This window comes from Elaeis guineensis, chromosome 12 (assembly GCF_000442705.2).
Source record: "Elaeis guineensis isolate ETL-2024a chromosome 12, EG11, whole genome shotgun sequence".
NCBI lineage: Eukaryota > Viridiplantae > Streptophyta > Magnoliopsida > Arecales > Arecaceae > Elaeis > Elaeis guineensis.
The window spans coordinates 3728475-3746628 of NC_026004.2; the positions used below are offsets into that span (position 1 = coordinate 3728475).

Below are 18154 nucleotides of genomic sequence, written 5' to 3' on the forward strand. Positions count from 1 at the left end.
TTCACCATGCCTTCTCGTCAAACAAGAGGCCACGAGTGCTCTAGCTTTGGCGAAATTATTCCCTGGCCATGCAAACAGATAACCGACGGCCACCCGTTGTTATAATGATGTATTGAGATAAGCACTCGATGAATGGTGTCTATAGAAATGATTGGTTATTGTTGTGATTTTAATGATATGAAGGACATCAATAATTCTACATCGGTTGTGAGTAAGGAGGATTCGTGTCTATAAGGAAGAAAATTTTTTTTTCATGTGAAGTATTTTTTAAAGAGTAAAATCGTGAGGCCCATGAATCTTGATATGAACATATGAGCGTGTTTATGACAAATAGATTGAAGAAATATAATTATTTACATAAATAATAGTAAAAATCATTATCTAGCATATTTACGTCTTGCATCTATTGTTTTACGCAGCAAAAAGAGAAAAATCAAAAGCACTGCTACAATCGATTTGGCAGCAATTCAGTTACTACCACATATCCATTCTCTTGTTGGTTAACGGGCAAATTTTACCATTTGGCTCCTACCATCATAGTCATGTATGTCACCCAATCAATCGCAGGAAGTCCCAGTCAATCACAAACTTTCTTTTAGAAATCCACGAAGACGTGCCACTAACCAACCCTAGAATGAGGCCAAGTCACACATACATGTGGCTCGAATGGATTTTGCCCCATTCTTTGCAAAAGGGAAAGCCCAATTCATGACGGTACCATCCAAACTTCTGCCCTCGCCGAACCGACATAAACCGACCTAATCCCGAGCCATGTGTTCTTCACGATCTTTATGCGGGACCTTATCTGCCGTCCACGTTGTCTTTAGTTCCATGGACGGATCAGATGCACACCTGCATAGGAATTTTGTATACCCGCATAGAAATTCATGTACGCGCACAACCAAAAAGATATTATTAAAAAAATAATTATGAGCGCTATAAAACGCTGAGCTCCGCCTTCGGGAGCCCTCAAATCCTCTCCCTCCACTTCGCTGGAGAAAGGAGACATAGGTTTTTTGGTAGCTTAGATCGAAATAAAGGCAACCCATAGATAAAAACCCTACCTGCTCTATTATTCCGGAACCCTCGCTCTCTGGGCAAATCCCCAAACCCCCGCATTCCGATCCCGTCGATTCGATTCGTCGCATCCTCTTTTTTCTCATTTTCGTAAGCAATTTCTTGGATATGGGATTTTTATAAGTAATTTCTTGGATATAGGATTTTTATTCTTTATTGTTTTCTTTGATCGATTCCGGATTCTTGGAGAGTGTTTAAGGGTTTTTTCTGATTTTTGTGGAGAAGGACAATGGTGTCTGAGGCGAGCAAGAAAAAGGCGGCGGCGAAGAAGGCGGCGGCGGCGGCCAAGAGGGGAGGAAAAGCTCCGGCAGCGTCGTCGTCCAAGGGCGCTGGACAGGCGCAGAATGGACGAGTGGACAAAGTCGCTGATGGGGTTGGATCCCTCCGGATATCCGATCGGACGTGCACCGGAGTCCTTGCATCTCATCCCCTCTCTAGAGATATCCATGTAAGTTTTGGTTACCTTCTCGGTCTTTTTTTTTTTTAAAAAAGAAAAAAAATATGATCTCGAACGATGAAATTCGAATCTTGTCTACCAAAGAATGTAAATTTAAGAGAAATTTGCAGATAGGATTTCCGATTTTAATGCTTTAGGTTTTGGATCTGGAGCTCGAGTTGGGTTCTAAGTTTGAATTGCACAATGCGATTTTTATTCCTTCGTAGCTCTAAATTCGTTGCGCTGTTGTTGGAACAGTAGTTCTGTTTTGTCGTTGATATTGATGGTATGAGGTTTCTATATGTGATGTTGGCAAACAACGCAAAAAAATCTGCTAGCTTATCTTCCTTGGTTTACAGCCTTACTCAAGGAAGGTGCGGTGTTTAGTTAAAAATGATTTTCTGCTCTATGGGGCACTGAATTAGTTCGCTGATGATAAAATAAGCTAGTCAATATGAGAGAAAAAGGGCTAACTTTTGGACATCATTTTAGTTGTTCCATGGTGATGATGAATGAGATATTTAAAAATTCCCAGACTCAGTGATTGGAAATTCTTTTTTTTTTTTGTCTTGTAAGGAAGAAGAAATTTATTTACAAGTATTGTCAAAAGACAAAAAGTTAGAAGAGAGCCCCAAAACAAGCAATGACATCATCAAACAAAAGAGGCTGAGTTCCAGAAATAAAAAGGAAATTAGAGTAAACAGAGAAGAACAGCAATAGATCCAAAAACTGTGCAACAAGCTGAAATACGTATGCCACTATGGATAAGCCAGACAAAGTTGCCAACTGAGTAACAAGTGAGCAGCATGGATATGAAGAAAACCCAAAAAACAGTAGCAGAGACCAGAGGCCACAGTCTGCAAATACCAAAATGTGCCAGGATCATATGAGCTGCAAACCAGAGCCATGTAATGGATGCAATTGAAGATAAAAGACAACAGTAGGACCTGCTACGATCAAAGTAAGAGTGCCTGAATATATAACCACAGTAGAATACATCTGAACTATTCCATCCAGAAAGCAGCCTATGTTGACATTTTGGGCTCCACAACACAGTGAACGTGGGCAAGCAATGGAACTGAGAAGAAACATGAAGTACTGGTGAAAGCTGTTGTGACCAAACAAACAGCAATGTAAAGGGCTGCAAGTAATCAGTGTAATCATGATGTAGTAGCAGCAAAATCCGCCAACATGTAAAGCCAAGAAATCACAACAGAAATAGCACATGATGACAGATGAGGAAACCATAAACCATCGTGGAATGTGAATTAGGAATCCTTTAGTCTTTCTGAAAACCAACATCATAGGCATCAGCATAAATATTTGAATTCCATAACAATCCATAAAATATTGGAACTTCTTTGTAGTAAGTAATTTGATGCAGAAACCCCTTGCTATTACAAGTCATGCCTCCTATTTGTTTTGTGTATTGATTATATCTTGAATTTGAAGCTTGTTTTGTTTTAAAGTTGGGCAAATTATATTGGGGCTATGTAATGATTTGGGAAGTTGTATAAGTAGTGGAAAATAGTTCTTTTCTTTGTTACTATTTTTGCATGCCGTGAATTACTTCCGATATTTATTTCTTGTATAGTCATAGGCATGTTAAGTTTAATGCACTAAATATTTTGCATTTCATTCTTTTCATTCTACGTTCTGCTGTATGTTGTGCAGTCTATGCCTTTAAAGAACTATAACTTTAGCTCTGCTGATTATCTGATTGTAAAAAGAAGGAGATGCTGGAGGAGTTTATACAATAGAAAAGCTGGTGGCAAGGGTGCTATTAATTGTAAATGTTAGTTTAAGCATTAGGGATCATCTTCCTTTTCATTCTTTTGTTTTCACTTAGAATGTGATAATTTGCTTTAGGAAAAAACTGCTCACTGGGATAACTTTCTTATTGATACTCATCAGCTACCTCTCAAATATTTGGAGCTTTCAAAGTATCTGTACAAGATATAACCTAATTCCTTAGCAAAAACCCTGAGTCAGACCAAAGTCACACTTACAAAACATGTATAAAGAGCTGCATCAAGATTCACACCTGTTAATGGATTCTAAAAAGTTGATGTTTAATTTACTTGAAAGCATCTAACTTGTCTGGAAAGACTGTCAACATTAACTTACCTCTTGTATTTGTTATTTTTTATGTATGCTTTTTGTTGCTTAATATAAGCAGGTCTCTTTGTGATAATCATTAACTGTTTTGATCCTGTTTGAGACAATCAACTGCTTAATCTTCATGTTCCATGGTCCCCTGTGTTTTTTATCTGTGTGTTTTCATAGTTATACTTGTTTGCTGGTAAGGTTCATGGTTCATGATGAATAAGTTCTGGCTTATATCTCCATAATTTTTTTGGATTTGTTCGAATGATGCTCTGCGAATTGTGTGCATTTCAGATAGAGTCTCTATCATTAACCTTTCATGGTCATGACCTCATAGTAGATTCTGAACTGGAGCTCAATTATGGAAGGTATGCCTGTAGCTCTGTATCAACATATCAACCTTTTAACACAACCAGACTGCATGTTCTGATGTCAAGCTTGTGCTGAATGTTTTACCTTCAGACGTTACGGTCTGCTTGGATTGAATGGCTGTGGGAAGTCCACTCTCCTTACAGCAATAGGATGCAGAGAGCTTCCAATTCCTGAGCACATGGATATCTACCACCTGACACGGGAGATTGAAGCTTCAGACATGTCTGCGCTTCAGGCGGTCATTAACTGTGATGAAGAAAGGCTAAGACTGGAGAAAGAAGCTGAAATCTTGGCAGCTGAGGTATGGTTATTATGACACATTTAAGCATTAAAACTACTGTTACCTGGGTGCTTGCATTTAGTTCCAAAAATCCATATGGGATGTGTATCCTAGTCCGATACATATCGGATACTTGGACACTTATAAAAGTCTTCGGGAGATACTTCTGAAGACTGGAAGAGAATTGATCTCTTCCGACTATGAGCGAGTTGAAATCTTTTAACACTGAATTTGATCCTCTAATTTGATATTAGGAGTGAGTAGTTATACTTTTTCATCTTCTGAAAATATTATTTTGCTAATATCATGAAGTTGATTGAAAAGTTTGAATGCTAAAGATGTATATTGAAAGATCTTAACAAACAATATCTTTTTAACATTATCTATTTAAACATAGATAATGTTTTAATTAGATCATATCCTTTTATCTATTTTTTCCCCTTTTGCGTGTCTATATTTGATTGTTGTATTTGTGTCCATTCAACACTAGGTACAACTAGAAATATTTTTTTTTTTAGTTGTTTGAAATAAATATTCTAATGTAAATATTGAATTGTAACATTTTTTCAGGATGGTGGTGGTGGAGAAACTTTGGAGCGCATCTACGAGCGCTTAGAAGCAATTGATGCATCAACTGCTGAGAAGCGCGCAGCTGAAATTTTGTATGGACTTGGTTTCAATAAGCAAATGCAAGCAAAGAAAACGCGAGACTTCTCTGGTGGGTGGCGTATGAGGATCGCATTAGCACGAGCACTTTTTATGAATCCAACCATCCTTTTACTTGATGAGCCCACAAATCATCTTGGTAAAGTTTCTGGCCCTTAGTCTATATATCCGCACATAACATATTACTCTTGTTTGTCATCAGTAGCATCACTTTAATAATTTTTCTGTGTTATATGGAGCTTTGGTTGTCAAATGTAGTGTTTGTCTGCACAAGTGATTGTTCTCTGCCAAGTTAAGCGTTTATCTGAGCAACAAGCTACCCAGCTCTCTGTCCAACTGAGGTTGGATTAGTTTAGGGTGCTTAAAGGTTAGGTGGAGTCTCGAGACAACAACACTAGGTGGTTGCTAGTATGCTTCATGTGCTTATGGCCGGTGAATATCTTGGAGCCATGTTAGGCAATCACGGCTTCTCAAAGAAAAGAGGAAAAGCATTCAATGGCATTATGGAACCTAGAAACCATGTTTTGTATAACACTTCATTTTCCAAGTTAGTTCGTTCTACGGAGTTGTGATACCAGAAACCATAAGAAGTGTCATTTGTAAAGCTTTTGTAGTTGTCATGACTTGTCATACAGACACCTACCAGCCTTACCTCAGCTGGTTGGCACCATATTGCTTTAAAATATTGTCACCATATAAATTGTATTATATGATGTGTAATTTTATAAACTATTCATTTTCCAAGTTAGTTCGTATCTTAATTAGGTTAATGTAGGTCACAATGTTTCATGAGTTAAACCCAATCTATTACAGATACATAAAGTCAGTCAGCTGGTATGGGTACCTCTAGCTGGATAGAGGGATAAGTAGGCTGGTGGTGCTGAGCATAGCCAATATCCTAGACAAGCTCAAGATAACCTGTGTCATGTTATGGGCTTTTTACATGAACCCTCGCTCAAGTGTGTGCTGATTGCTTGACCTTTTACTTTCTCCTAGTCCACTTAATCAGGGAACCATGTTTTTTGAACAAATAATACTGACCTTGTTTGTCAAGGTGTTAATTAGGGTGACCTAGTTAATAAGGACTACACATGCTTCAGAGACAACTTTTTATTTTCTTTATGGAGGAAAAAAATATGGATACCAACTGGAAGCTGATCAATAGGGTTAACTTTAGAAATGTCGGTTGACATAACTTTTTTATATGTTTCTACTGTATTATGATTCTCAAGAAACCTGAATTATGGTGAAGGCCAAGCTTTGTCCCACCATTATGTATGTGCAAATGGAGAACAACTTAATGAAGGTTCTACTCAAAAAAATGTATCAAGAATTTTGACTTCTTGTCAACCTATGCTTCAGCTAATTCTATGTTTGGCCATGTCTTTGGCATTGAATTCATTCAGAACTTATAATTTGAGCATAATTATTTAGAGTATTCTTTGTTCATGATCCAGATTATTTAGTTCATTTGTATGATAGCATTAAAGCGATAAGATTTTTATCTTAATAGCATGAAAAGATGACTAACTTGTGAAACTGTTCCATGCTGTTACCTTTTTTTGTTAAAAACCTTTTTCTCAGGAAGTTTATCACTTGTTTTTGGTGGTACACTGAAATCCATTTAGCTCAGATTTGTTTGTCATTTTGTCTATGTCAGATCTTGAAGCATGTGTGTGGCTTGAAGAGACACTAAAAAAGTTTGATCGTATCCTTGTCGTCATTTCACACTCTCAGGATTTTCTTAATGGTGTCTGTACCAACATCATCCATATGCAGAACAAGAAACTAAAGCTCTACACTGGCAACTATGACCAATATGTCCAGACCCGAGCAGAGCTGGAAGAGAACCAGATGAAGCAGTATAAGTGGGAGCAGGAGCAGATTGCTTCCATGAAAGAGTATATTGCTCGTTTTGGTCATGGTTCTGCTAAACTGGCCCGCCAAGCCCAGAGCAAGGAGAAAACCCTTGCTAAGATGGAGCGGGGTGGGCTTACTGAAAAGGTTGTTAGGGACAAGGTACTAGTCTTCCGCTTCACGGATGTTGGTAAACTCCCTCCACCAGTATTGCAGTTTGTGGAAGTCACCTTTGGGTATACACCTGACAATCTAATCTACAAGAACCTCGACTTTGGGGTGGACCTTGATTCAAGGATAGCATTAGTGGGACCTAATGGAGCGGGGAAGAGCACATTGCTTAAGCTGATGACTGGTGACCTTATTCCATTAGATGGTATGGTAAGGCGGCACAATCATCTCAGGATTGCTCAGTTCCATCAGCATCTTGCAGAGAAGCTTGATTTGGAGATGTCAGCTCTCCAGTTCATGATGAAGGAATACCCAGGGAATGAGGAGGAGAGGATGAGGGCTGCGATAGGTAAGTTTGGATTGTCCGGCAAAGCCCAGGTGATGCCTATGAAGAACTTGTCAGACGGACAGAGGAGCCGGGTGATCTTTGCTTGGTTGGCCTGGAGGCAACCTCACCTGCTGCTGCTAGACGAGCCAACAAACCATCTAGACATCGAAACCATTGATTCCTTGGCAGAAGCGCTGAATGAGTGGGATGGTGGATTAGTTTTGGTGAGTCATGACTTCAGGCTGATCAATCAGGTGGCTCAGGAGATCTGGGTGTGCCAGGATCAAACAGTGACTCGGTGGGAGGGTGACATCATGGACTTTAAAGAGCATCTGAGGAGCAGGGCTGGGTTGCCTGAGTGAGTTGTGAAAGGAAGTGGAAATATCTCAAATATGTTGACATATATTGCTAATCATCGTAGTTGTGGATCAACAATATTTGTCGCATTGATGGCCTCTTTTCATTCAGTGATCCCAGGCAGCCTATGTAAGGCTTGACAAAGCCTCTGATTGTAGCAGCTCGAGTAATTACTGTAATTTGCTTTTGCTCTAATGGAAGACAGTTTACCTATTTGGCCTTAATATATATGTCCACTAGAATAGAGTCAAAAATAAGAGCATTAGCATATTTACTTATTCTATGGGTATGTCAGGATAGATAATTACATGAAATCTAAGATTGTTTCTGTGATCATGGAGGGAACGGGAACTTGCAGATATAGGTGATCAGAGGAACATAGATGGAACCAAGGGTTGAGCTGGTATTATCGTTAATGAGGAAATCAGAACATGTACTTGTTTGTTGGCAGAAGGGTAGAGGCTATTCATCTGATTGTAATAAATGAAGATTGCAAACGACTGGGGCTGAATTTGTTCGGTTGGGGTTGGTATGATGAAAGACATGGTGAAATGAGAGAGCGAGTTGGCTGTACGCGCACAATGCGCGCGCGTTAGGGGTTTGCGAGGTAACAGGTTGCTCGCAATTGATGGTTTAGAAACCAAATCAGAAGGTATTTCCCTGGGAATCCGTTGTTCTTTTTTGTTGTTTTTGCCAGGTTTTGAGGAAACTCCACGAGGTTTAGGTTTTCTTTGAAATTGCTGTCTCATAGAAAACCATGGAAATCAGGTACATCCAAAATTAATCCTAAATTGCTTTTCCTCTGTTGAAGGCACTAGGAACAAGATCGTCTTGGATGCTTCGGTTTCAAAGAATGATATTTACAAATTTCAACTTGTAGTGGTCCATCAATTTGCAATGTCACCCGCTCTGACAACTCTGTGATGAGGTGAGGGACCACGGTTCAGAACTGGAAAACAAGTTTAAAATATGATCGGAAAATATCCATGCCAAGAAAATAGTTCGACTTCTGGCAAAAAACCATACTTGTGCAAAAACTTATAAAAACCATGTATGATGCAAAACAAATAATTTTTGCTTAGTGTTAGAAGCTGTTGTTGTTTGTTTTTTGTTGGTTGCAATGTGAACAGTAATGCTAAATTATACCTCTATTAAATAAGCATTGGGTTTTTAAATCATAACTTGTATGCAACTTGCACGCAAGTCTTTGATGACTTCGAACTCCTTAATCATATATTTGAAGAAAATTCCAATGAGAAGATCTATTACAATTTGACAAGTCATGACAACAAACATGCATGATTAAGTGTAGATTACATCGTCCGAGAAGAAATGTACTTGATTTTATATTGAAAAATACAAAGGATCGTGATAACTAAGAGTACTTTATGACAGACCCTTTCGGTTGACCTTGTTGAGATTATTCACCAGTTCTTGACCACACATTTGACCATTCTGAGACGCAAATTACCCAGTCCATCAACTGACACAGTCTAAAATAACAGCTAAAGATGATGACGGTTTTAATCATTCAATGATCTTGTCGACAATCAAGCAAACTGGTCTAACCAGATGCCAAAGGGACTGAAGTAAATTTGCATTTCTACTCACCCAAGCAGCAAGCTTTATACAACTCATGATTAGATATTGTCAAATCTCTTCATGCAACGGTTTGAAGTCATAAGGAAAAAAAAAAAAAAAAAGGGGAATTCAACATATATGCTACTAGACTTTGATAGTATGTCCAAAATCATCATCAAGGCAAAGAAACCCCCTGTATCAAACCGATAGCGGTGGCACTCTAACCAGAATTCTTTGAAACTAACCAAAACCGCATCTTTTGGGTGCCTGTATGCTTATTTCAACTTATAAAACATGAATCCCACAAAATAAAAAGAGGTGGCATAAGATCCTCCATTATGCTGGAGTTGTTTGTATGCTTATATATTAGTTGAAGTTTGAACTAATCTCCTAAAGGGAGTTGTTTAGACTAAACCTGAAGTCTTTTTACATAAAAACCCTCCTCCGAGAAAATTGTACTACGACAAGCAAAGTTCGGGGCATGTCAGTTACAGGGACTGGTTAACACCAAACATGAAGCCCTTTATAAATAACCCCCTTCTTAGAAAACTTTACATATAAATTGTACAAGTAAATTGTCGAACTACCATGGGATGTCTCCTGCCTGGACCAGTTTAGAGCAAAGAAGTAAAATTTATTTTGCTTGAGTAGTAGAAACTGAGGTTGCATCCATACACAACTCTATCCCTTACAAAATTTATTCTAGGAACGCATTCATTACATATATCAGCCCAAATTGTGAAGATGTATGGCACATGCAGACTGTATATTCAACCTGATAATTAACTAATTGAAAAGCGACAAACCAGGAGCATACATCTAACTAAAACATGTCAAATGTTGTGATAGCAAGACCCTAAATTATAACTGTTGTATCAGTTCATTGGTTATGGATGTTTGTCATACATTGCCTCCTCTTATATTGATTCTTATCTGCGGCATTCACCTATGAAATGTTTTTCTTTTGATAAGCCAAGGGAGATGTCAATTTAGGTGATGGGTCTCCTATGTATGTATGTATATATATATATATATGGCTAGATTTGACTACACTCATATAGATATCTATTCAAATATTGGCATGTCTAAATCAGATAATGAAAGTCGCATATCGAAGAGCTACTAGATGTGATCTCTTACTTTTTAACTGCTTACATGCTAAAAATTATGGAGAATTCCTCGTCTTTTCATCAATGGTCAATATAAAACAATGCGTGCCCTTTTAATTATTTGATATATAGACTAAAAATTTCTAAATCATATAATTTTCAGTGTGTAAGTTGTGTATAACAGGTCACATGTAATAATTCAGATTATCAATGTAAAATCCTCACTATCTAATGTAGATCCAACCAAATCTAATTGGAAATCCGGTCAAGTATGGCCAAGTCCAAATCTCTCTCTCTCTCTCTCTCTCTCTCTCTGTATGTATGTATGTACACACACACACACACATGTATGTATATGTACACTTTATGCCGGGATTTATAATTTAATGTCACAGCATAAGCAAGCTTAATAAAAGGATTTATGTGAATCTATCAATTTTCATAGGAAAAAAGAATTTTATAGTGCAAAAACCAAATACAAGATATTTCATTGAGTTGATGAAATGTCAATCATTTTTTTAGCATCCCTTGAATCTACTGCTTTCATGTGCAAACATTAATCCCACTAAACTTGGCAATATGTGATACCAATTTCTGACCAAATTCAATTCAATGGTATGCCAAAATTGAACTAGATCGGCATGTCTCCTGCTGGGACTAGTCACCGTAAGAGCAGTGAGTAATTTTGCACTCTAGCCATAATGAAAGATCTGCCACTTGATGTCTCTCTCAGTTTGACATAATTTACAAAAGTGTGCAGTCATTCAAGTATCACAGTTCTAAGCATTAACTACAGCAAGATTTGACACCACATATTAACTATATGAAAACTTCACATACAACTCAAATAACTGAGAATAAGAAATCAGAAGTTGATCATTACACATTTGTTGCTTTTCTACAATGGCCAAGGCGGAAAGATCTTATTTGGTAAGGCGATATCCTGATAAGAAAGTCGAATCCTTGTATGAAAGCATCAAAAATCGCTTTTGCTTGCAGGTTGAACCACCCTTAAGCCTCCAAAGTCTGGTGCATTAGCTCTAGAAGGCTTCCAGCTTTTCTTTTGGCCCGATCTGTCCCTGTCTCAGTGAGCTCCTTCAATGCCTCTTCTGCACCAAATTCTCTTGCAGCTCTCAGTTGCTGCACATCACCAGTACATAGTGACCATAACACTGCAGCAGCATTCTCACGATTTCGAGGGGATCCACTTCTCATCACCTCCACCAAGACAGGAATGGGTTCTGACAGTGCAATTGCTATCTTGCCATCTGAATTTCCTGCAAGTATTGCCAATATCGCAAGTGCCTCATCCATCATACCCCCACTGGGATCCGCTAAAAGCCTCATCAGGTGTTCCACAATCCCAGCTTTTACAGCCTTCACCTTGTTTCCCTGGTAGATACACAAATTAAATAATGCAGTTGCTGCATCTTTCTTACCTCTTAAGCTACCTTGGCATAGCAGATTGATGAGTGCAGGAATGGCACCAGCTGCCCCAATTGTCACCTTGTTTTCATCTACAACTGATAAGCTAAAAAGTGTAGCAGCAGCATTTTCCCTTGTCTCCATGCTCCCATTTTGTAGCACACCAACTATCCTTGGTATTGCACGGGCATTGACAATATGGCCCTTGTTACTATCATTGATTGAGAGGTTCAGGAGTGCTGTAACTGCATGCTCCTGTGTTCTAGGATCTGGAGATGAAAGGAGTTCCACAAGAAATGGAATTGCACCTGCTTCAGCAATGCATACTCTATTGTCTGCATTTCTTTTTGCGAGCAACCGCAGTTCACCAGCAGCTGCTCTCTGCTCATCTTGGTTCCCATTCTTCAATTTCTGCAACAGTGAGTTGATACCAGGAAAATCACAGTCAGAATGACTTCCTGGCTTCTTGTCTCGGCAATTGCCTTGTTTCTTTGGCAGTTCAATGCCATTGGCATCACACCATTGTGCGATCAAGCTCTTCAAGACAAAATTAGGGGTAAGAGCAGTATGAGACAAGTTTTGTTGTGTCTTGGGGCAAGTTTTATGTCCACCATCAATCCATTTCTGGATGCAAGACCTCTCATAGGTCTACAAAAAAACAGAAAAATGAAAACAACATATAAGACTATCATAAAAAAGGTCAAGTCGGTTAAAGAACAGAACAAGTATTACCTGCCCTGTGGAGACGATGACAGGGTCCGTCATCAGCTCAAGGGAAATTGGGCACCGAAAATCATCTGGAATTATAGGAGATCTGTGCTTCACAGAGCTTGTTTTATTTTCAAACGTATCAGAAGTTGGATTTTCCACAATTACGCAATCTTTAAGCTTCCTTAGCAAGGATGACATTTCTTCCAAGCATTCCTCAGGCTCTCCACCACTAGAAATTACCATTTCATGTAAAGCAACTGATTCCTTTTTCATGTCATTTATGGTTGTCAATTGTAACTTCTCCGATATTCTTTTGAGGACAATAGGGTCACAGTGCTTCTCACAAAGTGCCCAATTCAAGTCCTTGAGAAGTTGAAGATCAGGTGGATCAATTTTTCCTTTTGCTCTTTGAAACTGGGCATGCACAAGTTCAATCTGTAAAAACTTGAAAAATTAGTATTCAGCCATAATTCTTGAGAAAATTATCATACTAATACCATACGAATTTAGCTGCTAACAATACCAGCAAAAGAAATGTAGGAGACAAGCAAGGATGTGGGTATGTTAAAGTAAGGAATATGGCCCATTGGATGCTTAGATTATTCAAGGAAACCGCACATCTGTGCGAATAACTTTCATATGTGCACATTGGCTTGCTTGGGTGGGTTGGGGATGGGTAGGGATGTTGTATTGTGTCTTACCAATCTTCTCTTGATGCTAGTTGCTCCTTTTAGACTCAATGGCTTGCCGCTCTATCAGGCTGCATCAGCTCTCTTCACCAAAAATGAATCAACACAATCAAAGGAGAAGGGATTTTGGATTCAACTGCTCAAGTCTAAACCCAGATTGTACCACCACAAAAGGGCAAGAAAAGGAACCCCTGGTGATTGGATGTGCGAAGTCTGGGTCCTTCCCCAAGTATGACAGCACAAAATTTGGTGTGGCTATGTATCTATGATATGCTTCTAGCACAAGTAGGGTAATAATTATTCACGTCATCAGCTTCGTGATGGAAGCATTGACTTCAAAACATTTCATGTGATATGCATGCAGTACCTATATAATTTTTTACTCAATTTTCATCCAACTTGACCATGCAATATTTTTTTCAGCATAACTGCAACACAGGAAACAAGAGCGGAGGGACATGATGTGGCAATGAGGAATCATTTTTTTCTTTTTTGGAAAAGAGGAAGCAGCAATAAAAAAATGCACATGATTAATAAAAGCAGAAGCATTTTCATAAGAATATTAGTGCTCCAAAATGCTTCTTTATAGTTTATATGGTTCTATCCATCAACTCTCTGCAATAAATGTGGAAGTTGTTCCAAAGGATGCACATGCAATGAAAAAAATTAAATGAATATGGTTCCAAATAATTTTTTATATTAAAAACAAGCATATAAATACCAGCATAAAATAACTAAAATCAAATTTAGTTGCATGACCAAATTTTTGCATGACAAAGCATAAACTTAAACAAAAGGTGAGTAATAATGAAATATAGATATTTTGATATAAATACTGAAAGGATCTTTGTTTCTTTTTTTGATGTTACCTGTTCTTTAACTTCTTCAGATATATCAAGCTTGTCATAGGATACTTCACTCAGTGCCTTCTCAATATGTTCGGTCACCTCTAGAAATTTACCTACAAATTGTTCCCTTTGCAGAGCCTGGTGCAAAAAAAAAAAAAAGAAAAGAAAAAAAAGAAAAGAAAAGAAAAGATAAAGTTGATTGGTTGGGATATTCTCAAACAAGAGAAATGAAAGTAAAGTTGAATAGCTGTTTATGACATGGTCATTCTTTCAGGCTAGCAAAAACAGGGAGCTGTGTTTTCAGTATCTCTGATGTAATATTATGATTGCTGTTCATCATAATGACATGATGGTTCTAAGTTCAGGTTAACAGAAACAGGGTGCCACTGTTTTGCTATCAGCACCTAGTCCAATAAAGGGACCCTAAGGGCTAAGGGTCCATTCAATCAAAACAACCTCTGTATATTCCTAGATTGCCCCAAATGCAGCAAATTAGGTTGGCTAGCTGATGTCCTTCTTAACTCAGCATGCACTACATACAGACTGATTCTAAGTATTTCAGATTCAGCTACATGCTGGCCTCAATACCAGGATCAACTTGTATTTGCTGTAAGCTCACATTGCAGTTTGAGATTGAAAAAAAACTGGAACTCAGTTTGACTTAGCAATCCTAAATATGATACATATCATATGATACATTATAAGTTCACAGGTATTTTAAACATATTATGTGCATGAATTATAGCACAATAGAGGAGAATTATGGTCATTGGTCAGGCTTACATTTCATAGATGTGAGATGCATCTTAAGTTCCAAGAACAATTACATATGGGCGCGACATAATTTTTCCAAGAAAAACACATCTTCCAGTAATCCAAAATCAATAATTGGTCACCATATGGATGGATGGCATGCCAAAATCATGTGGTTTATATGCTTCAGTCCATATGATTAACTGCCTAATTAGAATGTCAAGATTTTATGGTTCTAATTTATTTTATCAATTGTTTGCCTTTGAATATTAAGAAAGTGCATCTGCATCAAGCAATCAAATATTAATATGCTAACTGAAGGAACAAAAAATTGGCTGTGCATCATATAGTTTGAAATCTATATATGAAAGTGAAGATAGATCATGCATTAAGTGATTTGAAATCTCTATAACTGGAGGGGTCTGATTCATCTGTAAGATAATAAGTTAGCTTTCTTGTTACAAGAAGCATAGTGGTTGTAGGAAATTAAAAAAGAATGCAGACGAATGAGTCAAAAAATTATATTGAACCTAACTAAGGTTGGTCCTGATATAATTTTGCAGTGATAAGTTCAGTCAAAGATGGATTGAAGGGTGAAATTACCATATACTTATTACAGCTCAAGCAGTCACACATGAATGCAAGAAATCAATGATTTACCCTTATTTTTTCTTTCTATAACAATCACTGCTGCCCATGAATCACTCTCATTCCAGCATAGGCAACAGTAGCCTGCAATCTATTAGGATGTGATTCATACCCCGATTGAAAATGTCAACAAGCAATTTTTGGCGCCTTATGAAATTTATTAGTGAAAAGATTACCACCAAAACCTAACCATTTATTATCCTGGTTGACTGGTTGTACAATATCAGAATAACACAATTTATCAAAATAAAATCAATTCTAAACAAGAGTATGCGAATGACTGATGATGTGGTTATGTAGTCTTGCACGAATGTTAGCACACCAGCAAGTTAAGAGAAAATTCTACGAAGACTGGTTATACTGGATACTGAATTTTTTTTTTCTTTTCATTTTTTTTCCTTTGGACAGACTGCAGTGACACAAATATAGCATAATTAGAAATGCTAGATGAATGCTTGTAGAACTAGTGTGGAATTATACATGAGCATAAAGCTGCAAGCATTGAAATTGTACAGATGGAGATCAAAATGCCCCATAGTTCTTTATTATTTCTTGATCAACAGCCAAAAGGAAAAGTGAACAATGCATGTCACCTATTCTTTCCTAAGACTACAACGAGAACAAGAAGAAGTCCAGAGCGATGAAACATTAGAGAAAGGATAACATCATCCCCAAAATCACTGGGTTTCGTGAAGAAAGTCACCCCTGTAAACTTAATAAGCATACTTCTTTACTTAAGTCAGCCTCTTTAGCTTCCAATTTGGATAATTCAAGTCAGCCAGACTTAATTACCTTCTCCCCCTAATTAGGAAACATAATTAATTAATTCAACCAACCCTCTCTATGTACATGGTTTAAGATTCTAAAGGTGGCTCTTTTCAATCTCCAACACGAAAAGAAGCAGCAGTAACGATTGAATTAAAAGAAATAGCGGTACGCCGGTACCTGAGAGAGCCTGCTCCCATCGTCAACGGAGACAAGGAGATCCTTGGCCTCCACCAAAGCGCCATGGAGCGAGGCGAGGGCTCGGGCCTGGAACTCTCCAAGGGAGCCGCCGCCGCCGCCGCCGCCGCTACCGTCACCGCCGTCCCTGAGCTCGTCAAAGAGTGGGCCGAGGAGCTTCACCCGCCGGGCGAGATCGCAGCAGAGCCTCCTCAACGGGCCCCGGCTCTCCGGCAGCCCCGCTATCTCCGCCACCGCGGTCGACACGGCTTCAACGGCCCCGATCCCGCCGCGGTCGCTCCCGTTTTCCGGCTTCTCCCCGTCGGTCGTCGGCCCCATCGCGACTATCGGAGCTCAAGCGATCGAATTCGATTCCTTTGCGTGCGAATGGATTACTTCTGACAGCGGAGAATAAAATATAACACAGAGCGCAAGAGAACAAGGCAATGGAGACAGGAATCCGAGCGCGTATTTATAGCAGCGAACCGTGGAGAAATATAAAAATAACTATTATTGTTTAATAAAAGAGGAGATCACCGGAATCTTGCAGTTTAGTGATTTGAAAAACTAGAATTCGGGATTTATAAATTCACCGCCTGTGGATCACAGGACGGAATTGAGTTAAATGATTTTTTTTCTTTTCTTTTCTTTTTGGGAATATAAAATTATTATTATTACTTATTATTAAAGGATTAATAAAGAGAGGTCGTTTTCGGGCAGCTGGGAGCATAGACGGTTTCCTCCGGGTGGGGATGGAAGACGCGGCTGCTTTGCCGCCCGGAAACCGCACCCAACCGCCCCGGCCTGCACCCCCACTGGTCAAACAAAGCGGCTGGAGAACACTGGGCCCACCGAGCAACCGGCTTTTGTTTGAAAAAGTTTTGCTTGATGGAGATACGTCCACAACACTTATTTTTGCAACTTTATTAAATTTAGAATGTAAATAGAATTTAGAAATCTAATCATTTAAGGATCAGACAATTGCACTCATTTGTATTTATTAAGAATTTATGAGATGTTACTCTTAGTATTTTAATCTGGAGTCTCTACCAAGATATGTCGAGTTTAGAACCTCCATTTGAGCTTTTTGGACTGCTAGTATATGAAAGTTAATCAAGAAGAATAATATGTATCTTCCTACTTTTCTAAAAAAAGTATTAAAATACATAAAGACAGATCATTTTATTAATTATTGATTTGTGAAATTATGTTAAAAAAAGTGAAATGTAAAATTAGAAAATTTCAATTTTTTAGTTAGATATCTTTATTCAATGGTATTATAACAAAAGAACAGTATTAGATTAATCTAAGTGTGGAGCATCATTGATCAATGTAGCCATCCTTAACTTGTGAAAAGAAAAAAAAATTATAGCTGAAAATCAATTTAGATCCAAACGAGACATAAAGGTACCTTGTGTAGATACAACACCTATGTTTGATGCCACCCTCGCTCTAATATTAAGTTGGAGTTCCATCCAGGATCTATTCTAGTCCACATAGACGTATACATCAAAAGGAATACAAGAAGGGTGCCAAAACTATGATGGGCTCTTGCAATTAAAGTAAATAAAGCTTGGCCAGTGCCACATATGGTATGTATTATAGAAATTTCTGGAGCTGGTCATCCAACACTATATTTCATGGGTAAAGTCTATGAATAACTAGATAATTACCATAAGTGACCGTCTTAAAAATTAAGCTTACATTTGGCATTATTATTATTTTTTTATTTAAAAAATAAAAATAAAATTTTATTTTAAATTTTTTAAGATTTTAAGCAATAAAAAATATGTTTGAT

General features: G+C 38.1%; 2 protein-coding genes across 5 annotated transcripts; one reads left to right on the plus strand and one right to left on the minus strand.

The window, feature by feature from the left end:
- Positions 1–984: 984 nt before the first annotated feature.
- Positions 985–7874, plus strand: LOC105055566 (ABC transporter F family member 1). 2 transcript variants are annotated; one of them, XM_010937409.4, is made up of 6 exons: positions 985–1167; positions 1303–1525; positions 3914–3987; positions 4082–4292; positions 4842–5076; positions 6598–7874. In XM_010937409.4, the coding sequence occupies exons 2-6, from the start codon at positions 1307–1309 to the stop codon at positions 7653–7655; spliced, it is 1797 nt and encodes a 598-aa protein (XP_010935711.1). In that variant the 5' UTR covers positions 985–1167; positions 1303–1306; the 3' UTR covers positions 7656–7874. The 2 variants fall into 2 exon arrangements, with proteins under 2 accessions (XP_010935711.1, XP_019709679.1); XM_019854120.3 differs by having other exon boundaries at positions 1029–1167; positions 1300–1525.
- A 3165-nt stretch (positions 7875–11039) lies between these two features.
- LOC105055567 (U-box domain-containing protein 12) lies at positions 11040–16927 on the minus strand. 3 transcript variants are annotated; one of them, XM_010937413.4, is made up of 4 exons: positions 16360–16927; positions 14035–14151; positions 12498–12911; positions 11040–12176 (listed from the first exon to the last, which is right to left on the minus strand). In XM_010937413.4, the coding sequence occupies exons 1-4, from the start codon at positions 16693–16695 to the stop codon at positions 11352–11354; spliced, it is 1692 nt and encodes a 563-aa protein (XP_010935715.1). In that variant the 5' UTR covers positions 16696–16927; the 3' UTR covers positions 11040–11351. The 3 variants fall into 3 exon arrangements, with proteins under 3 accessions (XP_010935715.1, XP_010935712.1, XP_010935714.1); XM_010937410.4 differs by having other exon boundaries at positions 11040–12413; positions 16360–16924; XM_010937412.4 differs by lacking the exon at positions 14035–14151 and having other exon boundaries at positions 11040–12413.
- Positions 16928–18154: the final 1227 nt, after the last annotated feature.